Consider the following 27,197-nt stretch of genomic DNA (forward strand, 5'->3'; position numbering starts at 1 on the left):
CTGACCCCCTTCCCCCACTGATAAAAAAAAAAGCCCCAGTTTTCACTCTGCTAGAGTCCCCCAGGTCAAAAAAACGATACTTCTAGAGAATATCATTTAATACACTTGAGACACCATCCATATAAAGTTAGCGTTACTTTAAAAAATTAGAACCATAATATAAACCAGTAAAAAATGGGCCTGACTGGGCCTTGGGCAACCCCTGGGAGAGGGTCCTCGAGGTGGCCCGTCCCCCTCCCCACCAGGCAGGCCCCCCATCGCGTGGGGTAGGGCGGCCTCCTCAGAGCCAGCCCCAGAAGACAGAACACTGACTCCAAGGGAGGGCCAGGCCAGACGGAGGGGACAGCCTGTTTGCGACAAACAAGCCAAGGCTCTCAGCTCCCCAGCTGTGTGTCCTTCCTCTTTCTCTGCTCCAGACCATGGCAGAGCCTTTCCCACGCGTCTGGCCAGGAGCATTAGGACAGGCTCCCCAGGCCACTGCTGAATAAGGGGTCCCGGCTCACAGGGCAGGGAGGGGAGGAGGAAGGGGAAGGAGGGCTGGCCGTGGTGAGGCAGGGGCGGGAGCCTGGTGGGAACCCTGGGCACGTCCCAGGGAGGGCAGGCTCACAGTAATGGCACGTGTGGTGGGCGGGGGTTGGGGGCACAAGTAGAGGCCGGGAGGGGGTGGGGGCAGATCGGCAAAGCCGAGGATGTCACGAAGGATAAAAGGCCACCCAGAGGCAAGGGTCCTGCCGGCAGGGGAGTGCCGGGAAGGCAGGGGGCCCTCCTTTGTGACTGTCACCTAGGGCCTCACCTGCTGGAGGGAGGGCCTGGGCCCTGGCAGCGGGTCTCTGGGGGGCGGGGTGCTGCAGACAGGCAGCAGGGCCCAACCCCGCCGGGCAGGCGTCAGTGCAGCACCTGATCCAGCTCGTACTTCTCGCAGAAGCGGCTGGTGAAGGGGAAGCAGGTGAGGTACTCGATCCAGGGCCAGTTGATGGGGTAGACATAGAGCCAGATGACGAGAGAGGCGAAGAGGCCAGCGAAGACCAGCAGTGACACCAGGATGAGGGCCCGCTTGCGGTACTTGTCGCTGGTGCCGAAGGTGATGTAGGGCAGGAAGGCGAAGGCCAGCAGCAGGCCGCTGAGGAAGCCGAAGATGTGGGCGATGTTGTCGATCCAGGGCAGGAGGCCACAGATGAAGAGGAAGAGCACGATGGCCGACAGGTTCAAGAAGGCCTTCCAGGGCCGCTCCAGCAGCTGCCAGCTCTGGAAGAGCTCCACGAACAGGCAGGCGAGGAGGCCGAACTGCGAGCCTGCAGGGCCCACCTGCGCCCGGGAGGGGGACGGAGGGGAGGGGGACAGCGTCACTCCCAGGCGCCGGGTGCAAAGCCTGGGCATAGCCCGGCTGGGGCACCGGGACCTGGGTCAGCCAGCCTACGGGAGGGCTCCTCCCAGGGCTGGGGGCCCGGACACTGAGGCTCCTGGACCAAAGTGGGGCTTGTGGCACCCCCACCCCTTTCTGCAAACACTGAGGATCGACTGTGTGCCCGGTGTGTGGTCCGTGCAGTAAGCAGGACAGACAGGCCTACTCCGGGCAGCACAGGGCAGGACGGACAGACACCAAACGCCAAGGGCGTTGGGTTGACCTGATGGAAAACCTGCTGCTGTTTCTGTGGGTTGTGAACGGTGCACACTGGAGATTTCATACAGCTCAACCCACAGATAATGTGACACGCGGGTTGGCAGGCAGGGGTCACAATCACGAAGAAAAATGAAGCAGAGGAGGGGAACAAGGTGAGGGACGGGGTCTGGGAGAGTCTTTCTGGAGGTGAAGCCTGAGCATGACTCGGGGGCATCGCCGTTCCCTCCCACCCAGGGATTAGGGGATCAGCCAATAAGCCCACGGCTTAGCTGTGCACCTGCTGTCGAGCCTGGCCGGGGAGGGGTCGTGAGTCCCTCGGGCAGGCCCACAGGGAAAGTGGGGGAAGCAGCAGAGCTGGCCCTCCCAGCCCATCCCCCGAGGCCCTACCTCCGCCCGATACGGGAGGAAGATGGCACTGGCGAGGTTGCCGGTGATGCCACTGAGGATGAAGATGATGGCGATGCGGTGCCAGCCGGCCAGCTTCTCCAGGTCCCGCAGGATGGTCATTTGGAAGACCACGGACACGAGGCAGTGCACCACGCTGGGGAGGGGGACATATCAGGCATCCGCTGGTCCGTGTCTGCCCTGGGCTGCCAGCCAGGGGGGGAGGGGTAGGGGTGCAGGGGAGGGGCGGGGGGGGGGGGGGAAGCACCACATAGTGTGGGTGGGGCAGGCAGCAAGGGGCCTTTTACCCAGCATGGAGGAACAGAGACAGCCAGAGCCTGTAGAACTGATCCGGGACCTCGGGGTTGAGGAAGGGCAGCAGCCCACACACCTTGTCCAAGCAGTGCACCTGAGGGCAAGCACGGGCGGTCAGCACCTGTGACCCAGCTGGCCTTGCTGTGGGGGCAGAGGCGGTGTGCAGAGCCAGATTCCTACCGCGGGAGGGAAGCACGAGGCCGGCCCCAGCAGGCTGCCACGCTCACCTCATGCTCAGGGCCTCACCTGGGAGCACAGTGTTGCCTCTTCGTGGAAATAGCCGTGCATGAATTCACAGTATTCCCGGGTGGTGATCTCACAGCTGGGGGGACAGGGAGGCAAGGGGGTACATCACGGCCCCGAGGGCACCTGCCCGTGGGCAGAAAGGGGCACCCCTCTGTGGGGACCCTAGCTCTGGGGCAAGCTCCCCTTCATGCTGCAAGCTCCTGGAGTCGGGGAGGGAGGATGCTAGTGCGGGCAGTGGGTGGTGACCGGGGAGCACGGGGAGCTCCGGGCGGGGCGCCGGCTGACCTGCCCTTGGTGCTGATGCAGCACGGCCGGCCCTTGATCTGGCAATCCATGTGCAGGAAGCCGGTGCGATTGCTCTTGGCCTGCTCCGTGCAGATCTGCGGGAGGGGCACGGACACTGGGTTGGGCCTGCGCCACAGTGGGCACCCGGCCTGCCCTTCCTAGACCGCTCTCCACCCCAGACACTTACTGGCCACTTGGTGATGTCATCAGGCCAGATGTGGGCACCGCTCGAGGCTGGCTCCTCACAGGTTCTGGAGGCAGAGTTCGGCAGGGGTGGGGTGGAATGAGGACCTGTGCCTGTGCCCCCTCCCCCAGCCTGCCACACCCACCCACCAACATCCCTGTGGGACGCACAGACGGGACACTCAACCCCACCTTCTCACAGCCCAGCTGTGGGCCACCTGGGACAGTACCTGGGGTCTTGGTGACACACCGCTCCTGATGTCCGCTTCTGGCCCAGATCAGACTTGTCCATGGGGGGCCCCGTATCATCCTGCCACTTGACAAAAGTGGCCAAAGTCTCCTGGAAGATAGAGGAGGGTTGGTTGTGAGTAGGACAATGCCATCCCCATTAGTGTGGGCAAGGGACCCTCCAGGACAGCAAGTCGTCCCCTGGTCCCCGGGGCTCAGGCTCGTCTCCCAGACCTCTACCCTGGCTGACATTCCCAAGACCTGGGAACGCCACTTCTTTTGCTTCTCTGGGGCTGGGAGGGTTGGCACGCTCCCTGTGCTGGGCCATGTACAGGGGTGTGTGGGGCCAGAAGGAGGGAGGGGATGGTCATTGTCCTTGAGGTCCCCTCCTCTAGGCTAGGGTGAGTGAAGATGGTGCACAGGACTGGAGAGGGGCTGGTGGGGTTGGGGGCCCTGGCCCACCGAGCAGTCCTTCCGCTGGGTCTGGATGCAGCCCGAGTGGTCGTTCTGGACACAGCATCCTGAGTCTCGCTCTAGGTCTCGCTCTCGAAGCACCAACTGCTCAATCTGCTGGTCCTTCCGGATGCAGGGGGAGAACTTGGCTCCCAGATGGATTAAATCAATCTGGGGGAGGGAAAAGGGTGAGCTTGGGCCCGGACCGGCCGCTCTGTTGAGTTTCCCCTGAAAGTCCCCTGGGCAAGCCGACCCCTCGCCCAGCTGAGGGGATGACAGGGCCCCGGGGCTCCCCACTGAGATGCTGTCCCATCCCCCTGGGCTCCTCACCGAGCTGGGGCCAATCCAGAAGTTCTCCTGCTGGATGTACTTCACGCTCTCATACACACCTTTGTTTCTGAGCACCTGGGGCAGGAGAGGGAGTGGGGGGTCAGGGGTTTCCCCATCCCAGGGTAGGGTCCCCAGGATAGGGTCAAGGGGTATAGCTATGGTGAGCCCTGAGCACTCCTCCAGGTGTGGCCATGGGAGGGATTCCACGGCTGATGATGCTGACGCCTCTCAGGAGAGGCTGGGACCCTCAGTGGGGAGCACCCCTTTCTTAGCCTGACTTACCAGCTGGGTGGTGACGTGCTGGGCAAAGCCCACAGGTGCGATGCCATACGTGCAAATCACCAGCAGCGTGATGATGATGTGGACGAAGGTCAGCCAGTAGGTGAAGTAGGGCCTGGGGACAGGGACCCCAGGTCAGCAGAGAAGAACCCACATCTCAACCCTCAGCCTGCTGAGCCCAGCCCCCATCAGCTCTTACTTGCTCTCTCCCCTCCCCCTTTATTCCCCTCCAACGCACCCTTCACCACAGTGACTTTGAAAATGTAACCCTGAGTGTCTCTCCCTCAGCTTAAAACCCTTCAACGGCTTCCTCCTCCCCTTGGAATAAGGTCTAACATCACCTCCTACTGGCTGCAAGGCCTTACTGTGCATGCCCACCTTCTCCAACTCTTACAGCTCCTGGAACAAACCAGGATCCGTGCAGCCCCAGGGCCTTTGCACATGGGGTTTCCTTTGCCAGAGATGCTCTTCACATCTCTCTCTACCCATTTAACTCCTGCCCATGCTGACGGCACCCCTCCCCCACCAAGCTGTCCATTCATTCTCTGTCCTCCTGGGATGCTTGCTACACTTGTTATTCATTTTTTATGATTTTGGGTTCGATGTGTATTGGCTCACTACCTGCTGCATGCTGTGACAACTGCCCCTCCTCAACCCTCTGGTCTCCCCCACGGTCCCCTCGCTCATAAAGCTTCTAACTGTGTCTCTGGCCCATCCTGCCCTCCCTGTCCCTCCCAGTGGGGCTATTCCAGCGCCTGTGTGATGGCGCTCAATGAATGCTTGTTGACTGCTGTTGGGAGCCGGGCTAAGGATACAGGCCAAGAGAGCAAGGAGGGTGAAGAGACAGCAAGCACCCGTGGGCCCTTCCAGGTGACATGCATGCTCATAGGGTAACCATGAGGACTTGTCCCTGCTCTCCTCTCCCACAGGAGCTGCTCACTAAACACCTGTAGAATAAGGGGTGCTGCAGGAAGGGGGTCCCGGGGGGTCTGCAAGCTCCTAGAACCCCGGGAGGGTGGTTCTCAGCCCCCCTCCCCTCTGCCTACACCCGAGGGGCTCCGAGAATGGGGAGCACAGCCCGCAGTCCCAGCCACCTCGCCTATCAGCCCCCTCACCGGTGGCTGTCAAAGCTCTCCAGCTGGCGCTGCACGGTGCTGCTGATGCTGCGGCGGTAGCTCCGGTTCAGCCAGTTGCCTACCACGCCCAGGCCGTAGTGCCGCTTCTTTCGGTCGAAGGCGAAGTGCTTCACCTTGGAGGCGATACGCTTGCCACGCCTGGTCCCAGCGACGGGGGGTCGGCCGTACTCCTTCCTGGTGGGGGACGGCTCTTAGCCTGCTGTCCCCTCCCACACATCCCAGAAGGGGAACCTGGCAGTCTGGGGAGCCCTTCCCTGGTGTGCCATCTCCCTGCACCCGGAGGAAGGATGCCCAGAACTCACAGAGGGATCTGCACCCCATCGGGGGAGACCGGGGAGGCCGAGCGTGGGATCCCCCGGAAGTAGCTGGCAGAGAGTGGGGGAGACTCAAACACGTCATCGGGCATGGAGCTCATTTCTTCCTGGGGTGGGGTGGAGCGGGGGACACAGAAAAAGACAGCGTGAGGAGTCACTGTCCCAAATACTGCTCCCCGTAGCTCAATTCAAGGACAGATCAAAGCTAGACGGGCTCTGTGGGAGGGAAGGGGAAGGCAGGTGCCCGTCAGCCCTGACAGTGACTTTCCTGGCTGGCACCCTGCCCTGCCAGGTCGACAGAAGGGCAGGGGCCCAGGAGTTCCAGGATGTGGCACATCCCGTCCCACCAATGGACCTTTGGACCTCTCAGGGGCTCCCAGCACAGGATGATCAAGGCCAGGTCATCTCTCCTAACTCCCAGGCCACCCCATACCCGGTCCCAAGGCCCACACCCCATGCTTGCCTTACTAAAAAACGAGGAGTCAAATGTGTCTGCCCCATCGACCACGTCCTCCTCCAGGAAGCTGGGGTAGGCAAAGCTGCGTTTGACCACCCGGCACCGCTGTCCCGTGGCATCCAGCACAGAGCGTCCCTGTGACAGGGCAGAGGCACAGGCATCAGGTCCAGGTCAGATGCCAGCACCACTCCCTCCTCTGAAGGAACTGTCAAGCCTTGGGAGATGGGACCCTACCCAGAGCACAGTGTCTGCAGGAGAAGGTGAGGAAGGCCAGGAAGCTTCTGTAGCCCCAAACCCATCGGTCTCTCCTCTCCCTGCTGACTTCCTGCCCTCTGGCTTGGGCAGCGAGCTTGCCACCACTCATTCTGCACCCTTCCTCCCCAAACTCGGGCCACGTTCCCCAGACGCAGCTCCCTGGCACAGCATGCCAGGCCCATCTGCCTCTTTGACCCCAACCTGCTGCCACCCCCTCCTAGGAGCACCCCTTGTTAAAACCACATCTGACCACACACTGCCCCTCCAGGCCTTCACAGGGGCCCTTCCCTTGGCTGAGGACACCATTCCTTTCCTTCCTTCCTTCCCTGGGGAGCTTCTCCTTATTTTTCTGGGCTCAGCCCGAGTGCCTGTCCTGACATCAGCCCCTCTCGCAGAGGCTCTAGCAGTCATCACACCGAATAGTGACACCTGTGCCCTCCAGGCTGGGGGCTCTTGCAGGGCAGCGACGCACTCAGCACATCCTAGGCGCTGTGAACTTGGGCAAAGGGTGGTGCCTGCACCAGCTTCCCCAGCTATGGAGCACCGGGGCTGGGAGGCCATGGCCAGGCTCCCGAGCTGCAGGGCCCTCTTCCTTCCAGGGAACCTGGTGCACCCACTGCCCTGAGCATGGAAGGAAGGACGTACCTGGTGTGCTCTTGGGGGGATGCTTTGCGGAGGGGAGGGGGACGCCATGGGGGCAGGGCAGAGGCGGGGAGGGATTGTCACCTTGAGGAGGGCAGCGGCAGCCTGAAAGCTCATGTGGGCCACGGACATCCTCTTGCGGCGGGGCAGGTGGGAATGGCCAGAGCGGACACTGGTGAAGGAGGTGAGGGACAGGACCCCCGGGGTCAGCGGCGGGTGTGGGGCATGGGGCCTGTCCACCTCATCCGGGTGGCGGAATGCCCGGCCGCGGGCCAGTGGGTCGACGATCTGGGAGGGAGGGAGGTAGTGAGCAGAGCTGATCGGGGCCCCCTGGTGCCGAGGCCCGCCCCTCACGACCCCAGGGGAGCCCACCTTGGGCATCTTGCAGGGTTTGGGAGACTCGGTGCCCTGGAAGGAAGGCACCTCCTGGCTGGGGAGCTCCAGGTCCCGCTGGCACGACGCCTTGAGTCGGCCGTAGCGCACGCTGCAGTGATGCAAACTTCTGCGCTGCCAGTGCTGCCGCTTGGCCTCCCAGTCGCCGCTGACCCCGAACCACTGGGCGGTGCCCCTGTGGGAGCAGACGGACAGGGCGGCTGTGAAGGCATCATGAAGGTGACGACAACGGCGGCGGGACAGAGCACATACGGGGGTGACGGGAGGTGTGTGCAGGGGAAGTGATGGGAGGTGACAGGGCACAGGTGCGTGCAGCGGGTCGGCTCCCCGTTTTGCCCCCGGGTTGGTACCCAGTGACCACATGATAGGGTGGAACAGAGTTCAGAGCCGGAGCTGGGCTGGGCAGGGTCTGGGGGGCACCCTGAGGGCCAGTGCCACCCCACATCCCCACTCCCTGAACCCCCCCACCCCAGCTTCCGCACTGTGACTTTACATGGCACGCATCCCTGTTGGGCCTCAGTTTCCTCCCTGTAACATGCATGTTCCAGCTCTGTCAGGGGTGCTGCTCACAAAGGCTTGCCCACCCCTTCTAGGAAGGGGACCCGGGTGGCCACGCCCAGCCAAGGTCCACGGGGCTGCTGGTAGGGGCAGGGGGGTGGTGGGAAGGTGCTCACTTGCGAATACTCTGGGACAAGGAGGCCTGGCGGCGGAAGCCAGGGCGCTTCTCCGAGCTGCCCTCCTGCCATCGTCCCCGCTGCTCCTGGAGGCTGACGCTCTTCATGTAGGCCGGGTTCCTGGGCCTCTGTGGGTGGTGGGGCAGGAGGACAGGCTGGGGCTTGGTGGAGCCCAGATCCCGGGCTCTCTCCTCTTCAGCTCCCTATGTGAGAACCCCGAGAACGCACCTCACCCCCAATTTAGACACCTGAGCCGCTTTCCTTCCGAGTGTAAAGTCACCATTCTTTATACTCTTCGATGAACCCTAGCGTGATTTCCTAACTCCCTACCCAGTGCTCCCCGCTGGCTCCCTGCATGCAAAAGAGCCCCCAGGGCGAGTGGGTGGCACCAACACAGCACCCCTTTTATGCCCTAGGACACTGTTTCAAGGCTGTTCTCAATAAGCCCTTTATGGAGCCTTGGTCCAGCCTGTCTTCATTTCCAACCTCCACAGGAGCCGGGCACTGCGGGGTCAGGCTGCCGATGCCCAGGGTGCGGGGCTCCTCGGACTGGGGGTGGCTGGCCCCGGCGGGAAATGGAAAGAGCTGGTCCTGCTGGAACCGGAAGCCTTTCTCGAGGCTTCCACTGACCACCAGGAGACGCAGCTCCTGCACCCAGAGCCCACTCCGTGACGTCTTGGGCCAGGGAGGAGGGGGCACGGGCTAAATCAGGGGTGACACAGGTAGAAGGGGCCTCCTCTGCTCAAAGGTGTCGTGTGGGCACAGCTGTCGCTTGTGGCAGGGCAGCGAGCCTCCAGGCTGCCCCCTTACCTGGGGCAGCATGCTGGCCTGCTCGCCAGGGGCCGAGGCCTCGGGTGGTGGGATGGTGATGGACAGGTTGGGCGGCTTCCGGCTCTGCAGGCGGCTGCTGGACACGGAGGAGACGCTCTCACCATTCTTGTCAGTGGAGTCCATGGTGGGCCGGCTAGAATGGAGACCGGGAGAGGGGGCATGAGTGTCTCGATAGGTGGCAAGACAGAAGGGGACCTGGGGACACCCAGGTGCCAGGGCGGGCAGCCCAGGCTGAGAACAACCTGCAGAAAGTCGGTCAAATCTAATTCTAGAGTCTAAGCAGCGTGACAGAGACTGAACCTGAACTGGGTGGGGTATCGCAAGTGGTTCTATTTCAGTCCTTTGTTTGCATTCCAGGCCAGCAGGGGCCTGGGAAATCCCCACCTTTCTACCTCCTTCCATTGGGGGGTCTCTGCTTCAGGCAAGAACCACAGCCAGAGAGGAGCCTGAGGCCAAAGGACAGAGGGGCAGAGACCTGGGCTGCCTTGTCAGTCTGGTCAAGGTAGGCCTGGGGCCAGAAGGTAGCTTCTTGGGCCCAGGAGCCTTGCCTTTGACCTTGGGGCAGGGCTTGATGGAAGATGAGAAGGCTCTAGGGCAACCTGGTGCCCTAGCCACAATCAGGAGGTCCCCAGCTGTGCAGGGAAGGGTGGTTCTCTGGGTAGCCATCCCTGGGTTTCTAGCGAGGAAGTGGTGGCTCAGCCTCATTGCCAGATAGATGGGAAAGCCACCAAGCTGGTTCCTGTCCCCGGGGCGGCCTGGTTCCTTTCTCAAAGGTAACTGAAACTGCCACCTGTTTGGTACATTTTTTCTTTTCTTGGAGGAAAAATGTTAATCCCAAAGATAAGAAGTGGCATATGCTCACTGCAAAGAGAAAAAAGACTCAGATGATGATAAAGTGATTATAAAGTAAACTCATAATCTGCCTGCCACCTTGTCTTCTAGGAAAGACCTCTTGGCACCTAGAAAAGGACACACGTACTTAAAATTTTACCCTCACATCACACGTTTTCTTCCATAGCATGCACATCTGGCCCCATCAGCGCATACAGACAGAGCTACCTTTTTTTTTTTTTTTTTAAAGTAGGCTCCACGCCCAGCATGGGGCCTGAACTTACCACCCTGAAATCAAGACCTGAGCCAAGATTGAGAGTCGGATGCCCAACCAACTGAGCCACCCAAGCGCCTCTTTCTTATCTTTCTTGACGACTGTAAAGGTTTCATTGAGTGGAATGCACCAAGATTTAATGAATTCCAGATGGATAGCTGTTTTCGGCATTTTGGACTCGTGTTAATCAACACCCTTGCCTATACCGCTTGTCCATGCTTGCTCACGACCCACCCCCAACCCTTGGATTCCACCAGAATCAACACTCTTCCCTTCTTCACTCCTTCTGTTCTTTTTCTGGCTAAAGTCTTTTTTTTAATTTTTTAATTTTTATTTATTTATGATAGTCACACAGAGAGAGAGAGAGGCAGAGACACAGGCAGAGGGAGAAGCAGGCTCCATGCACCAGGAGCCCGACGTAGGATTTGATCCTGGGTCTCCAGGATCGCGCCCTGGGCCAGAAGCAGGCGCCAAACTGCTGCACCACCCAGGGATCCCTCTGGCTAAAGTCTTTAGCTATTTCATACCCTCCCCTCTTCTCAAAGCTGCTAGAGCAGGTTTGGTTTCTCTTCCCCTAGTATAAGGCCAGGGACTCCGTGTCTGCCTGCCGAGGTGGTACCGACCCTGGGTGTGCGCAGCAGACGCAGGGAGAGTCACACAGGAGCCCTCCAGGAAAGGGCATGTGGGGCCAACGTGGGACGGAAGGGTGACACAGCAGCCACATGCATCCCAAGTCTGTCTGTCCCTCCATACACAGCCCACCAGAGCCACCATGTCCTCTCACCTGAAGGATCACAGCGGCCTCCTGACCACTCCACCTGCTGCCCCTTGAGCTCCCTACCCTCGTAACCATCTGCCACACAGCAAGAGAAGTCATCTTTGAAGAGCACCAATCACACCACATCACTCTCTGCCCAACACTGTCCCACAATTTCCTGTTCTCACTTATTTTTTAAAGATCTTACTGATTTATTCATGAGACACACCGAGAGGCAGAGACACAGGCAGAGGGAGAAGCAGGCTCCATGCAGGGAGCGCGATGCAGAACTCGATCCCAGAACCTGGGATCTGGGATCATGCCCTGAGCCGAAGGCAGACGCTCAGCCACCCAGGCGCCCTGAGCAACCCAGGCGCCCCTCCTGTTCTCACTTAAAGTCCAAGCCTCTGACTGGGGCCGCTGGGGCTCCCCGGGGGGATTTGTGTCCTCCTTGCCCCTGACCCGGCCACTCTAGGACCCTCACTGTCTAGCACCTGCTAAGCTCTGCTAGGAGGTGCTGAGGGGTCATGGTCAAAAGCACACTGCAGCTTGGTGGTCTGGGCTGGACCTGCACTTGACCACGGGTCACCCATGTCCTCCCCTTATGATGGGGGAAGGACCTCCCCCCAGAAAGGCGCCCTGAGCATCAAATGACAGTATGCATGCTGCACACTCAGGCGATGTATGCACACAGAAATTTGTTCAGGAATGTTCACGGTGGCACGCTCATCAGAGCCAAAAGGTGGAAACAACCCAAATGGCCATCGACAAACAGATAAACAGAACGTGGGACATCCACCCAATGGGATTACGAGTCAGCCACAAGCAGGAGTGAAGCGCCGACACAGGGTCCCGCGTGCATGAACCTTAAGGATGTTCTGCTAATCGAGAGAAGCTGGACACAAAAGACCAGGTAGTCTAGGAGTCCATCCATACGAAAGTCTGTGACAGGCAGCTCTACAGAGACGGGAGGATCGGTTGTCGCTGAGGGCCCGGGAGGGACAGCACCTAAAGGCTGGGTCTCATTCTGAAGCGATGGAAACGTTCTGAAGCTGCCCGTGGTGGCGGTTGCACCTGCCTGTGAATAGCAGCCCTCTGGCCCTGCTTCAAGCCTCTCCATCGCTTTACCCTGCTCACCTCCCTCTCTCTGCCTTATTCACTGTTGCATCTCCAACTCCAGCAGAGTGCAGGCCACCAGGTATACTGGTCCGTACTGGTTGAAAAATAAGCAAGCAAAGCCAGACCCCTCCGGCTACCCAGCTTCCTACCTTCAGAGTTTGGGCTGAGCTCACAGCTTCCTGGGTCTTGTTGAAGACGTCTTCAGAGCATGTTCTGGTCCCTTCTTTACTCTATGCAGATGCTCTGGGTTCAAGCCTCAGCTCTGTGGAGAGGTGGACAGACGTCCAGACAGACGCTTCCAGCCCAAGCAGGGCAGCTCCTGTGGTGTACACAGCCTGTAGGGAAGGAAGGGCAGGCTCAAGCAGGTGTGTTGGGAAGAATGCATCGGTCAATCTTCCTGACTTTAGTCTCTGCATCTATAAAATGGAGATAATTCCACCGGCCTAATGGGTGAGGGATTAAGAGGGATCCCTCATGTTCTCGGGGATCCCTGGGTGGTTCAGTGGTTTAGTGCCTGCCTTCGGCCCAGGGCGTGATCCTGAGGTCCCGGGATCGAGCCCCACATCGGGCTCCCTGCATGGAGCCTGCTTCTCCCTCTCCCTGTCTCTCTGCCTCTCTCAGTCTGTATCTCTCATGAATAAATAAATAAAATCTTTAAAAATAAAAAAAATAAAAAGAGATTTCTCAGGACGCCTGGGTGGCTCAGTCGGTTGAGCGTCTGCCTTCGGCTCATGTCACGATCTCAGGGTCCTGGGATCGAGCCCACCTGGGCTCCCTGCTCAGTGGGGAGCCTGCTTCCCCCTCTCCCTCTGCCCCTTCCCCCTTCCTGTGTGCACACGTGCTCTCTATCTCTAATAAATAAGTATTATTATATGAAGATAAATAATTATCTAATAAATAAATAAAGATCTTAAAAAAAAAGGTATGTTCTCCCCACCCGCAGTAAGGGCTCCCTGTGACAGTGGGCTGGGCACTCACCCGCTGTAGCCAGGAGCTCTAGCCTCAGACCCCCCCCCACTCCGGGTTGGGAACCCCGAATCAGGACGGGCCTCTACCTTTTTTCTGTTTCAACATAACTTCATGAGAAACGTTTAACATAAACACAAAGTGTTGGCTATCTTCTGATTAAGATTTCCTTCCCATAAATAAATAAAAATTAAAAAAAAAATCTTAAAAAAAGGGATCCCTGGGTGGCGCAGCGGTTTGGCGCCTGCCTTTGGCCCAGGGCGCGATCCTGGAGACCCGGGATCGAATCCCACATCGGGCTCTTGGTGCATGGAGCCTGCTTCTCCCTCTGCCTGTGTCTCTGCCTCTCTCTCTCTCTCTCTGTGACTATCATAAATAAATAAATAAAAATTAAAAAAAAAATCTTAAAAAAAAAAAAAGATTTCCTTCCCAATAGAGGGAGGCAGATATTTAAGGCATATTAAGGCTCAAACGATTTAGAAGTGTTTCATTGTTGTTTTATTAGCTCTTTAAATAATATATTGAGCAGAACTCCGAAGGCTGCTGGGGGCAGGACGGGTCACGTCTTTAGGTGCACCGGGCCAGGCCTGGCTTTGCTCTTCACAGACATCATCTCACGTTGTCCTCAAAACACCTCTCAAAGTAGATTATCTCCCATCACTCCCATTTTGTGGGTAGAAATGGGAGCTTAGAGGGGTGAAGTAACTTGCCCAAGCTCACACAGCCAGGAAGGGGAACAGCTGGGTCTCTTCGAGAAACAGAAGCCCCCTGCTCCAAGCTAGGGCACTCTGGGGGCAGGACAGCCCCCTATCAGGGTGACAGAGGAGAGTTCAGTCTGCGGTGGGGGGGGTGGGATGGGACTTAGTTCTACTGAACAGTACTCTGCAAACTCTGTTCCTCAGAGGCCTGGGGCTACCCAGAAGGGCCTGAGGGGTTGCCATGGGACAAACCAGAGTCTGGGGGCAGCTCTAGGCCCTCCCTCTGATTTCACAAAGCGGCAGTCTTCCAACAACAGGAGAGAGGAACTTCGGGGGCGTGGTGGGGGGCAGAGGGGGCACCAGAGGGGGATCTGAGGATCTGAGGCAGAACCGGGGACCCAGGACGCTTTCTGCTTCAAGGTTTGCCCGACAGACTCGGGCATCCTTCTTTCTAGCCCAGAGTGCTGGGAGTCCTGACCCCACACCTCAGGGCATGACAAGGCCCCTCAGAGGCCACTTTGCATCTGCTCTGGGCACAGCTCCAAGACAACAGCCACACCTGGGGCCCCTGCACGGAAAGTTCTCCAGCCTGGTCTCCCCTGGGACCAGAGTGCAGTGAGAGGGCACCAGGCAGGTGCTGTCCTGAGAAACCAGCACCAAGGAGGGAAGCAGGCAGGTGGTGGAGGAGGGCTGGGAGGGTAGAGCTGCCGAGTCCAAGCTTGCACGAGGTCACCAAGCACGAAGGACCCTTCTGGAACTCAGTGCCAATCACTTCCCCAGAGTAAGCGCCCAGTGCCCTTCAGAACCTGTCCCCACCCCCACCTGACACACCACATGCCCTGCAGGTCCTCTAGGCCCCACTTCCTCATTGGAGGCCCTATACCTGGTATACCAGGCTCCACCTATCCGCCTGAGCAATGCCAGGTGAAATGTCACCTCCTCCAGGAAGTCTGCCATCACCATCAGACAAAATCAATCACTTTCTCACCTGCCTCCTCCAGCATACTGCAGACATCTGCCTGTGTGTAGGTGTCCCCGACCCCATCAGCATCCAGGCTGGAACAGTTAACTCCTACCAGTGGCTACCAGGATGGGAGGCAGGTGAGATGGTGGGGACAGGCATGGCTGCAGATTGTCAGTCCACATGGACCCCAAACAAAAATCATCTCCTGCCATCCTGCACTCAGCACAGGAAGTGAGTGGCCCACTCTGGACAGCTCCACAAAGCACCCTCTGCCCTGCTGTGGCTCTGTGACCAGAGTGGATCCTGCCCCAGGACGAGCCCCACTGGACCTCCTGTCCCCTCTCCCCAGCACAGCCCAGACTCCCCAGCCCGGCCTCCCATCCCGAAGCCATAGCGCCCTGCCTGGGCTCCCTCAGCCTAGGACCCTGCTGTGTTGCTGGCATCTGTGCTGATGTCATGACAGAAAGAAGGGCAGACATGACCTCGGGCTGTAGGACTGGGGTGACTGGACCGGCCCCGGGGCACTTCTGGGAGCCACCAGGAAAAGTGGCCGGGCCCTGAGAGCAGAGGCGGGGCCGCGCCTCCTCGGGGAGCAGCGTGGTGTCCGAGGGCTATTTCCACCATCTTCATGGGCAGTGCCGAGTCCTGGCCTGTGGGCAGCTTTACCCCCTGGCCTCGCCTCAGTCTCCTTCTCTATTAAGCAAGGGAGTTGGACAAGGTGATGGCCCAGCTTTGACACCCACGAAGCCCACACGGTTAGTACGAAACACCACTTTCCACAGCCCCTACTCCTGAGGCTGCCCCCAACTTGTGCAGAAATGGCGAATGGTGGGCAGGTGTACCAGAAGCCCTGCTCCTTCTTCGGGGTGGCGAGGGGCAGAGGGTAGAGGGTAGAGTTGGTGGGGGGGGGGTGCGCAGAACCCAAGTCTAGGACATACAGGAACCCAGACAGAAAGTGCTGGAGCTCTGGGAGCACTCCGCCCAACGCATATCTCCCACGCCCCAGAAATGCTTGCTCGCTGCAGAGGAAATTGTGACATCCTGGGACAAGGCTTCCTCCTGGCCCACAGTCACATCCGCTGCTCTGTCTGAGATCCCGGGGCTGCCGCAGCACCCAGGCTGTGGGCCAGGGTGGGGGGATTTGGGGAGCGTCTGAGCACCTGCCCCACCCAGCAAAGCCACTGCCACCTGCCCAAGCTGGATCCTGGCCTCACTGGGGCCTTCCTCACAGAAGGGCCTTCACAGCCCCAGCCCAGGGTCTCTGGGCCTTAGGATGGGGTCCACCATGGGGTGGGCCAAAGAAAAAGTGAAGTGCAGAGTTCCAGTCATCCCGAGGCACCACAGGTTGACACTTCCGTACCCCCACCGCTCCCACCACCAGTGGTGTGACCCAGCTACCAGCAGACAGAATCACACATGGGACCGAAATGCACTCAGAAGGCACTCACCGATGCCACCAGAGTCTGGTCTCCCCCCGAGGGGGGCTGGGCACTGCCAGCTAAGCCCTATCCCGACAGACACAGCCAGGGCAGGCAAGGCCTCGGCCAGAGAGCCTCCCGTGTCGTGTCGCAGCTCTAGCCGTGGTGCTCAGGCAGCGAGCTGGAGGCGGCCCCCACCCAAGCCCACGTGGGCCCACCGTCCCCTAACCTGCCCCCAGGCGCAGTTCCATCTGTGCCCAGGAGTCTGGCTCAGGCCCCTTCCCTCCTCCCCACCTGCGCACCATGATGCACGCCAGCAGGCTTCTGGAGGCTTCCCTGGTCATCTTGCTGATGGTGGATGGCTGGCTCCACAGTCCCCAGGCTCTGAGGACCTCAAGAACCAGGGCAGGGAGCGAGCTGCGGCCCCAGACGGAAGCTGACAGGCTCCTGACATCAGGGCTTAGCCTGTGTGGCCAGAAGTGGGGACAAAGGGAAGGAGGGGGCCCTGGGGCGAGGGATAACAAGCATCCCCTCCAGCAGAGGAAAGACGCAGACCACTACTGATCACTGGATGCGGTCAGGAAGTTAGGGGGCCTCCTGCAGAGACAGGCGCGGGTCCCCAGAAGCGAAGAGATAAAGCCGAAGAGATAAAGCCGCTGCCACCTGGCCTGGGCTTGGAGCTGAGGGGTGATGGGCAGTCCGGAGGGAAGGGAGGCAGGCGGCCTGGGGCCGCTGGGAACCTGTCTGTCCCCAGATGAATCACAGGATGACAGGGTGACAGCCAGGAGCAAGGAAGTGGCCTCTCTCCCCTGCTTCCCTGCCACAGAAACTGAAACCGACAGTCCCTGCCCGCAGCCTTCTGGGAACCAGGGCGTTTTTTAGAAAGCTGCAGAGGAAGCTGGCCCTCGCCCACTGTGTAACCCCCAGCCAAACCCGGGGTTCTGCTGACCTCGGGGAAGTTGCTTCAGCGCCCCTCGAGACCCGGAAGGAGCAGCTTATGTAAAGGCTGTCACCTAACCCGGTCTGCCTACCCGTGTCCCAGTGGCCAGTGACTCACCGAACACCTCCCTGTGCTGCCAAGAGTGGGGCCCGGAGCAAAGGGCAGAGGAGTGGGGAAGACGCTGGGGGGCCGGGACAGGACGCAGGAAGACGGGATGCGGGAAAGGGGGTACGGTGGCCCCCTCGAGGCCGCGAGCTCGGACTTGCTCACTGGTTACAGGGAGCTGCCCCCCACTCCCAGAGAGGACCCACTGCCCCAGGGCTGCGAGCACCCACCCACTCCCCCAGGGCTGCACCCACCCACTCCCCCAGGGCTGCACCCACCCACTCCCCCAGGGCTGCGAGCACCCACTCTCCCAGGGCTGTGAGCACCCACTCTCCCAGGGCTGTGAGCACCTACCCACTCCCCCAGGGCTGTACCCACCCACTCCCCCAGGGCTGCACCCACTCCCTCAGGACTGCACCCACCCACTCCCCCAGAGCCCCAAGTCCGCAGCACAGACTGCATTGCTTCTTTAGCCCAGCTGGCCCCGATGGAGAGGAAAACTGAAAGCTCCTGTGGGTTTGCACCCCTCCCACAGGGAGAGGTCCTACTTAGAGGGTCCTTGCCCCAAGAGCCCCTATGTCTCCACCCCCCACGCCTTTCTGGGCTTTGCTGGAACTCAGCTCAGAAGATAAACAAGGGGGAGAGGGGCACAGGCTCAGGGCTTAACCACCCACCAGCTTCACCCCTGCAGACCCCAGGTTCTGGACTCCCTGTGACCCAGTTAGGGCGGCTTGGGTGGCACAGCCGACCACAGACACGGGAAGTGGGTGCTGGGCTCCAAGTCCAGGGTCTGAGCACACGGGAGTGGGGAGGGGGAATTAGGTTCTTGGAGTGGTGCTCACCCCAACACCCCTTTGTACCACCATCAGGCTTTCTTAGGACCACACATCAGTGGGGCGGGCAGAGAGGTGAACACCTCCTCTGTGGGGAGCCCTGCGTCCAGGAAGCTGGCTGAGCTGGGATGTAGCAGCTGCTGGCAATATACCTTGGCAGGCAGCACTAAATGCCACCGGGTGTCCCCAGCTGGACACAGTGCTGGAGCCCGCTCTGCTGGGGGCCCTCCCAGAGGGGCCCTCCAAAACTTTCTGGACTCCAGAAACTGCTTGTAGAAGCACGCAAGGCAGTAGCAGCTGAACAGGGATGCAGGTGCCCTTCGACACCCCAGGAAAGCAGCAGCTCTCAGAGCCTGGGGGTGCCCTGTAGCTTAGGAAAGGGAGCCCAGGCTCTTCTGGAAGGTGACACTTTCTGTCCCAGTTCTGCTGCTCCCTGAGCATCACCGTGAAGGGGAGGAATCAGAAATGGCACAGGGGGTCCAGAAGGCTCTGGTCCTTTCTGGGCCAGACACCAGGGCACAGGGGGCCTCCCGGAGAGGGAGCATGCACCACCAGGCGCCAAGTTAACCTGAACTCAGTACAAACTGGCTTTGCTCCAAACATGCAAGAGGATTTGCCTCTATTAGGATCCTGAGGTACTGGGAATTGGTTTTTGTTGTGTTTTTTCCCCCCAAGTTTATTTATTTACTTTGTAATGTCTGTACCCAACATGGGGCTGGAACTCACAACCCTGAGATCAAGAGCCGGGTGCTCCTTCAACTGAGCCAACCGGGCACCCCTGGGAACTGGGTTTTCCCTGGTCCTTGCCACTGGCAGAGGTCTAGCTCAGTGGTTAGGGGAAGGATGGGGTTCAACACGGGCTGGGGAGCAGGGGAGGCCTGCTTCACTCCTGCTGGAAGTTCCCCAACACTGAAGAGTGACAGGCTGTTTCCAGACACACCCACCCTCAGTACAGACAGCCAGGCTCTGACTTGGGCTTGCAAGGGTGGGGCCCACCTAATTTCCACCCGGCTCCTTGTGGCCTAGCTCTACACAGTAAAAATACTGTCCAGGGTGCCTGGGTGGCTCAGCGGTTGAGCTGTTGAGCATCTGCTTCCGGCTCAGGGCATGATCCTAAGGTCCTGGGATCAAGTCCTGTATCAGGCTCCCTGCAGGGACCTGCTTCTCCCTCTGTCTGTGTCTCTGCCTCTCTCTGTGTTCCTCAGGAATAAATAAAGCCAATAAACAATAATAATAATAATAAACCACTGTCCAGCTGAAGGAGACAGGGTCTTGGGTCCAGCCCTAAATGCTGTGACCTCTTTGGCAAGACACTCAACATCTCTGTTTACGCAGAAAGATGCTAAGTAGCCCCCCCAGGAATCTGAAATCTAGGTGGCTTCGTCACCATTAGCTGGGGCTCAGCCTGGGTGCACAAGCAGCCAAGGCACAAGGGCTTACCATAGCTTATGGAGAGGGAAGCACCCGGCCCAGGTCACCCAGCCAGAAGTCAGGCCCTGGGTCCCTCATTTTGAGACACTCAGGCTGGGGCTCTGGGTGCCCCTCACATCTTAAATCCCAGGCTGGCCCCACAGCTGGGAAGGAGCATGCCAGGCAAACAATTTTCAGCTTGTAAACAGTCATTAAAGAGCTAATAAACCTGACTTCCCAGAACCCTGCCCTGGAGCTTGCTGCTTCCCCAAAAGAGGCTGGCCCCAGCCCCAGTGACTACTAGAGCTTCAGGGCACTTGGACATGGGCCATTCGGGCCATTCAGACTGGGGGTGCAGGGCTTTGTAAATCCCTACTCACCGCAGACCCCTGCCTCTCTTTGGGGCAACGTGGATTCTCTCGTTGAGGAGTGAGGAGGGCTGCGGGGCAGGGAAGGGGGGAGACAACAAAGATAGGACTCAAAACCTGGTTTGGCCACTTACCTGCCGGGAGACTTTGGGCAAATTACCACTTCTGAGCCTCGGTTTCCTCTACTGTGAAATGGGGTGATGTGCCCCCACCCCTGCAGATCCAGCAGAGATGACATGAGCTTACGAATGAACAGGGCCTGGCACACAATCACCGGCCACTAACTGGTAGCTGCTATTCCTGGCTGACCGCTGCTCACTTAGTCTCTGTATCTGGGCTAAGAGCCCCGGAAGTAACAGCTCTCTATTTGACAGCTGGGGGAAATTGAGGCTCAGACCAGTCAAGTCACCTGTCCCAAGTCCCATTGTTAGGGGGTAGTGGTGGTGCTTCCTGCCACCCTGGAACTGGTGAGGCAAAGCGGCCAAAAAAAATGGGCGTGGGGTGGCGGACCAAGGTGCTGGGGGGGGGGTGGAGGTGGAGTTTAGGTGTGGGCTTCTGAGACTCATGAGCTCCTCCCAGTCCCCTAGGCAGAAATGACATCACCTGGCACTTAGGCAGCACTACTTCTTCTCAGCTTATCAAAGGGCTTTCTCAAACATTCTCTCAGCTGTGCTGTCCGTATCTCATCATCGCCGGTATCTGACAAGGTGAGAGCAAGGGCTCAGGCCGGGTTTCAGCTCCAAGTCCTGCTCTTGCCCCATCCCACAGTGAGGTCCCCCACCTCCTGTTCCAGGCCTGTATCTGACAAGGTGAGAGCAAGGGCTCAGGCCGGGTTTCAGCTCCAAGTCCTGCTCTTGCCCCATCCCACAGTGAGGTCCCCCACCTCCTGTTCCAGGCCTCCTGGAGGCCATCCCGGAGGCCTGACCTGGGGAGGGCCGGCTGGAGAGGGAAGAGGTGCTTCTTGCTGGATGTCAGGGGAGAGACCACCTCGGATGCTCTTGGCTCGGGCTCTAGGGCCATGCGTACATGGGAGGCGGGAGAGAACCAAGGCTCTGAATGGCTTACCTTGTTCCTGGCCCCAAGAGTGGCCACAGGGAGCAGAGCTGAGGGTCACTGCCTCCGTGACCCCCCTCACCCCTCATCAGGACACACGTACAGGCAGACAGGGAAAACCCCGGGCTGGGAGAAGCCAGCAGATCCTGGCCTGAGGCTCTACTCCCACATCTGAGCCCCCTCAGCCTCCGTGGGGCAGAGCTCCCCACCCCGCCCACCCCAGACCAGCCACCTGGACAGAGATAACTGTTGCACTGCTCTTCCTCAGTATGCTCTCAGCTAGTCCCCCCAACACCCACGAGGCAGGACCCCGTCCTCACCACGAGCCTGTGCCAAGGACACACGGACACGCTCCTAACGGTAGCCACGATGCCATTACCCTGACAGCTCCGATCTCAGGACTTCACAGGCATCACCTCACAGCAAGCCATCCAGTGGACTGCTGCTGCCCTGCGGTACAGCCGAGGAGACCGAGGCACGGACTACAAGTGACCCTCATTCCACTGCCCACTAGCTCAGAGGCCACCGCAGCTGCCAGCTTCTGGGCCTCGCTTCTTGGCTCCCCATGCTGGGAATCACCCACCAAAGGTCCTCCCACCGTCCTGGCCAGCATCCCTGATGGGTGCTGCCCACTTAGCTCCAACCACCCCCCCGCACCCCACGCCTACAACAGGCCCCTGGCAGCTTTTGAATTGGCAACAAATGACTTGTGTCTGGGTCCTCAGATAAGTTTACACAATGATGGAATGTGGACACTGTGGCTCTCATACTTCCCTGAAGATGAGATGAATTTTTCTTTACACTCAGCTCTAACTTCCATAGGGAAGCAACAGTGATTTTATGGGCTGTGTGGGAAAAAGCCTTATTTTCCCCCAGGGCCGGGGCAGGTGGGGCGACTCCTTCCAGCCTTTATCCTGGTCACCTCCCCAACCTAGCCACCACGTGAGAGGTTAGCCTGCACTCCCAGCCGGCGCTGTCAGTCCTCCCCCAGCTTGGCTCGGCCGGATAGGAAACTGGGAGCAGATGTGTGAGCTCACCCTGGAAATCCCCCCGGGGGGCCGGGACAACACGGAAGGCTAGCTACTCCAAAGTGAGTGATACAGACCCGGGGGCGGGGGGGACAGGGAGGAGACAGCCCAGAGAGGACATCTCCCCAGATGCTGCACCCCGGGGCAGGTGAGAGGCCAGGGCCACCCCAATCCTGCCACCGCCCATCCTGAACCAAAGAGAAGTGCCAGGTAGCTCATTCAAGTCACCTGTTTTTGTTCTGTTTTGTTTTTAAGTCTTATTTAAGTAGTCTGTACACCCAATGTGGGGCTCAAACTTATGACCCCAAGATCGAGTCCCATGCCCTCCCAACTGAGCCAGCCAGGCACCTTCATTCAAGTCACCTGGACAGGAACAGGTACATGCATGCACAGACACGCCCCCTTGACTCCTTCCTGCTCTTACCTGCTGTTCCATCTGACATGGTTTATGGCAAGTTGACAGAAACCCTATGAAGAGCTGTGGCCACCAGTAAAAACATCACCACTGACGAAGAGCCAGCCTCAGACCCCAGCGGCCTCCGTGATGTATCTGCGGTGTGATTAATCCCTCCTCTGAGAGGAACAGAGGTCCCCGCTCAGGCAGTGTGTGTGTCTCACACCACATACAGCCATGGTGCGCAAATGAGCCAACCAGACAGGAGCCAGCTGGTGGCTTACCAGCAGGGAGGCACAATGTTTTAGGGCTGGGCCTGGGAGCCAGGGCCCAGGTTCCGTATCAGGCTCTGCTGCTTAATTCCTGACCGGCTTGGTGCTAGCCTTGAGTGTGGTTTTGTACCATGAGAAACACACTAAAGATAGAAGTCACTGTTGCAGTTTGTGGTTCAACAGAAAGAGGGGAGTGCCACTCCAGCCCTTTAAACTTAAAAGCAGGGACACCTGGGTGGCTCGGTGGTTGAGGGTCTGTGTGCCTTTGCTTCTGATCATGATCCCGGGGTCCTAGGATCAAGTCCCCCATCAGGCTCCCTGCATGGAGCCTGCTTCTCCTCTGCCTGTGTCTCTGCCTCTGTCTCTCTCATGAATAAATAAATAAAATCTTTAAAAAAATAAACTTAAAAGCAAACAAAAACAAAAACACCAACCGGAAACTGCCACCTGCCAGAGTTCCCAGGCCAGGAGGCCAGGGTCCAGAAGTGAACAGGATGGGGGCAATGGACACTGTCAGAAAACAGGAAGGGGGAGCAGTGGGTGGCCTGGGCTCCTGGGCACAAACAGCTGCTTCATTCCATCTCACCTTTCTAGAACAGCCCTCCACCGCCATCCCCTGAGAATTGGACCAACACTTAAACCGGAGTTGTCCCTACTGGGGTCCCCCCCGGGCCTAGCACTTGGCTAACACCAGGAGCAGGGGGTGCCTCGCTCTGCCAGCAGTGGGGCCCACCGTGGGGGTTCTTGTCTAACCCTGGCTTCCCACAGTCACAGAGGACTTTTTTTTTTTTTGGCAAGAGAGAAGCAGATTCGGGAGCTACAAGGAATTAGAAGCCTGAGTCCTTGAATGTTATTTTCCTGGTGTCCATAACTGGAAGACTTAGGTGTCAGTTTAGAAGGGAAGATTCCAGCAGGTCACATGGTGTCAGGCGTCCATGCCTGTCTCAGCAATCCAGCTTTGGGAAAATCTTTGAGAACAGAGCCTCCCCGTCTTCCTCCCCAACCTGCCCAGGGGATATTTGAGCTTGAGGGCTGCCCTGGCTCACCCTGTATGGGAGGCTGTGGTAGGGGTGAAGCACTTCGGGGCTGAGCTGTGAGAGAGCCCTGTTCCCAGCCCCTGGGACTCAGCTCCTCCCCCACAGCACCCAGACCTGCTTCCTGCAGAGCCTGTGGTGTGAACAGGGACGAGGCAGGTTTATGGCACCAAAGGAATCCTATTGCTAGAGGAATAACTGCCCTCACACCTCTCATCTTACTGAAGTTTATTTTGTTCCTCCCTGAACCCGGGGGGAACTGAGGCAAGCAGGGGAAGTCAATGGGACGTAATTTGATGGAGCAGGTGCTGCTCCTGGGTCTTTGAACTTCAGCACGGCGCTGACATTTTGCGCCGGGTAAAGTCTTTGTGGTGAGATGCTGTCCTGGTTTTAGCCGCATCCCTGGCCTGTACCCACTGGATGCCAACAACAACCACACTCACTTCCTTCTCCTGAGTTGTCACAACCAAAATGGCTCCAGACATGGTCAAATATCTCCTGGCACCAAAAATCAGTCCCCTGCTTGAGAACCACTGCTCTCAAACAAGTTTCGCTCTCCCCTCCCTCTTCCCTCCACCCTACCCACAGAGTGACAGGAACACAGCTGCTGGGCTCATCCTTTTCCCAGCCAATGTCACCACCATGGGGTCCTCAATCTAGCCATTTGGGAACCAGCAGCCAGGGCACGTGTGGGGTCATTTGGCCAGCCTTCCCCTCCTCAGACACACCCTCGCAGGAGCTCCAACCCTTCTGCTTTCCCCCTTAGGCTTTCCACCCGGTTAGGCAGGGGCCGAGACCTGGGAGGCCTGGGGTTCCCCTCCGTCCCGGAACGGGAGGGAGGGAGGGAATGCCTCTCCGACTGCACCTCTTCTACCCCTAGCCCAACCCAAGGCTCCCCAGAGGGGGCCAGGACCTCTGGGTCCAGCTTCTGAGCTCCGATCTGGCCTCGCCGGGACCCAGCTCCGCACCTGTTCCCACCCCGGCGACGCTGAAAGCACAAACCTCGCCCCGGAGGAGAAAGGGGAGGGCAGGGTTTGGGTGCCAGGCGCTTCTGGGAGGAAGGCGGGACGGCGCGCTCCCGTCCCCGGCCAGTCCCGGCTCCCTCCCGGGGCCTTAACTTCTGCCCAAATGCGTGCCCCCCACCTCGGGCGGCCCGTGGCCCAGGGACCCGTTCGGCGTCTTGTGCCAGCCGAGCCCCGGGGACCGGCAGACCCGGTCCAGCGGCCCCGACTCTGGCCTCCGGCGCGGCCCACGTGGGGCCCGAGCGCTGCGCAGGGCGGCTCCCCGGGACCGTGCACCGCCGCCCCGGGCGAGGCTCGGGCCCGACCCCGCGGACCCCCAAGGCGCCTGCGGCCGGGCCGCCGCGTGCCGGCTCCGCCCTTCGCCCCGCGCTCACCTCCCTGCGGCCCCGCGGCCCCGGGACGCAGCTCCGAGCGGCGCCGGCCGGCGGCTGGGCGGTGGCTCCTGGGGGCCGGGCCCCGGCGCTCCGCCTCTTCCCTACCTGCGCGCGGGCGGCGGGGGCGGGGCCTGGGAGGGGCGGGGCCGGGCGCCACGGGGGCGGGGCCTGGGAGGGGCGCCCCGGAGCCTGGGAGGGGGCGGGGCCTGGGAGGGGCGGGGCCGCGGCCCGGGAGGCCGGGCCCGGGCTCAGGTCACTGCGGGACGCTGCGGCCAGCCCCGCGGCGCCGGGGACTTGCTCCGGTCGCTGGGTGCTCCGCCCCCTGGGGTGGGGGTCCCCGCCTGGGCCGAGCCCTGTTTTCCGCCCGAGCTAGTCTCTTCCGGGCGCCGGCCTCTCCTCCCCCGACAAAGCGCATGATCTAGGTCTGACCTGCGGTCACGTCACCACCTCCACCCCCATCCCCGCCCCGAGAAAAGTCACTCCCACGACGACCACCTCCCACCCACCCGTCCCTCCAGCGCCCTCACTCTAAGGCCAAGTGGGCCTGTTCCTCGAACCTTTAGCCCCTTTTCCTTGAAACACATTTGGAGCATCTCGATTACTCCAAATCCCCGGGCAGCTCCCGCCTCCGGGAAGCCTCTGATCTCGGGCCTCCTCCTCCTCCTCATCCTCCCGGGGGTGGAGGCGCCCTCCTGGGACCAGTCTTGCTCAACTTCCCCGCCCGGGGCGCCAGTGCTGGTCCCTGGCAGAGGCCCTCTCTGGGTGCCTGTGTGGGTGGCCGGGGTGTCTGGAGGAGTCCTAGGAATCTCCTTTAGGGCCCACCCAATGGAAACTCACCTGGTCTCTGGCCCCGAGACAACCTTGGCTCACACCAGGCGCCTGGAGCAGGAGAGGAAGGCGCTCAGGATCTGGAGATTTGGCGGGGCCCGGCTCTAGCCCCTGCAAGCCTGTTCTTAATTTGCAAAGTAGCAAAGCCTGCCTGGCCTTCTCACGTGGTTGGCAATGGGATGCAGCAAACAGAAGCTGCGAAAGGCTGCACCACCCCGGTGTTAACTAGTGGGGTTATTATCATAAGCCGTGGGGGCCCGACAGCCAGAGGACCTAAGTTCAGATCCCGGCCCTGCTCTCTGTGTGGCCTTGGACAAATCCTGCAAACTCCTTGAGCTTCCGCTTCCTCCTCTGTAAATGGGAGTCATGCTAGGCCCTGCTTCTTCTAAGAAGTCCCTTAGAGGGCACCTGGCTCAAGCTAACTGCTGGCAGCTGTATTGTTACTATTGATACCACTGTTCCTATTGGCACACTAGGACCCGGTTTCTCATCAATTCTAAGCCAGTTTCTACTCTCTCTCAGCCCAGAGAAGCTGGCCTCCCATTCCTGATCTCTCCTGATCTCTCTGTGGCCCAGGCTCTCCCTAGCTCAGCTGCAACCCTGGGGCCAGGACTTAGCATTGCTCTCCCTCGCCCCCAGGGAACCCACATTTGTGGGGACCCACCTGCAACAGCCCTGTGGCCAGGGCCAAAACTGGTGAATTTCCTCCTCCTAAAGGCATCAACGAGACCGGCCCAATTCCCTCCAGGGTGGGTGTGGGCTGGGTGGGTGCCAGGTGTGGTGTGCCAGCTAACCCCCTGCTGACACTGGGCCTCTCCGTCCTTCTGTCCTCCCGGCCCCTTGGGCGGGGTCTGGCTACCCAGGTGGACCCTTCTTCCTCCTCAGCAGCAAGAGGACATGGCCTAGCCTCCTTCTTCGGCCTAGACAAGACTGTGGCTGGGGAGCTGAGAGGAACTCCAAGGTCTGCAGGCCCCTTTCTCAGCCCTCGACGCTCTTATCTCCCCAGTCCACCTTTTGCCTGGCCTGCCTGGAGGAGCAGAGTTTGATGAGAGACTGTGTTAGTAGGAGGGGGAGGGGGTTTGGACCTGTGGAACCAGAATCAGGCAGTCCTATTGGCCTCAGGGGACAGCCAAGACCCTGGCCCTTCACAGAGCTCCTGAGTGGGATGGGGGTGGGAAGGCTAAAAAGTGGAAAGAGGAGGAGGGGCTCCTGACTGCTGGGGACTACCCAGAGGAAGGCATTCCTCCTCTTCCCCATCCCCCAGGCCTTGGGAGTGGGGAGTGAGCCAAAGATGGAGGGTTGCTCCCCAGTAGCAAATGCAAGGACCATTTATCATGCACCCACCACATCCCTGGGGGGTTGTGAGCACTGATAGGAACAAGACCAGGGCCTGTGCTCCAAGAGCTGGTGCTCAGTAGGGAGATGGAAGGACACAGGTACTATGACAGGAAGGACGAGGGCAGCCTGATTGTGGGGCCCTAAT

The 27,197-nt window shown here is 59.7% G+C and overlaps 1 protein-coding gene across 4 annotated transcripts; it reads right to left on the reverse strand.

Annotated features, from left to right (window-relative positions):
- Window positions 1-80: 80 nt before the first annotated feature.
- Window positions 81-25,004, reverse strand: RHBDF2 (rhomboid 5 homolog 2). Of its 4 annotated transcripts, XM_072781707.1 has the most exons (20): window positions 24,887-24,925; window positions 20,313-20,408; window positions 12,157-12,342; window positions 9,006-9,159; window positions 8,196-8,398; window positions 7,501-7,696; window positions 7,213-7,416; window positions 6,238-6,366; window positions 5,763-5,881; window positions 5,440-5,634; window positions 4,328-4,439; window positions 4,046-4,120; window positions 3,725-3,886; window positions 3,265-3,374; window positions 3,039-3,102; window positions 2,852-2,946; window positions 2,567-2,642; window positions 2,314-2,414; window positions 2,009-2,162; window positions 81-1,305 (listed from the first exon to the last, which is right to left on the reverse strand). In XM_072781707.1, exons 4-20 carry the CDS (start codon window positions 9,147-9,149, stop codon window positions 886-888), a joined length of 2,559 nt encoding a protein of 852 aa, XP_072637808.1. In that variant the 5' UTR covers window positions 9,150-9,159; window positions 12,157-12,342; window positions 20,313-20,408; window positions 24,887-24,925; the 3' UTR covers window positions 81-885. The 4 variants fall into 4 exon arrangements, with proteins under 4 accessions (XP_072637808.1, XP_072637810.1, XP_072637806.1 ...); XM_072781709.1 differs by lacking the exon at window positions 20,313-20,408 and having other exon boundaries at window positions 8,196-8,323; window positions 24,887-25,004; XM_072781705.1 differs by lacking the exon at window positions 20,313-20,408 and having other exon boundaries at window positions 24,887-25,004.
- Window positions 25,005-27,197: the final 2,193 nt, after the last annotated feature.

Source organism: Canis lupus, chromosome 16 (assembly GCF_048164855.1).
Source record: "Canis lupus baileyi chromosome 16, mCanLup2.hap1, whole genome shotgun sequence".
Taxonomy (NCBI): domain Eukaryota; kingdom Metazoa; phylum Chordata; class Mammalia; order Carnivora; family Canidae; genus Canis; species Canis lupus.

Bases quoted from the DNA above. Each gene is read 5' to 3' on its own strand.
- RHBDF2 (XM_072781705.1), bottom strand. From the start codon at position 9,149: ATGGACTCCACTGACAAGAATGGTGAGAGCGTCTCCTCCGTGTCCAGC. The intron at 5,882-6,237 runs GCAAGCATGGGG...ACCCCACCCCAG, and splicing joins ACTCCTCGTTTTTTAGTAAG to GAAGAAATGAGCTCCATGCC. The intron at 3,375-3,724 runs GTGGGCCAGGGC...TCTATCTTCCAG, and splicing joins CCCAGCGGAAGGACTGCTCG to GAGACTTTGGCCACTTTTGT.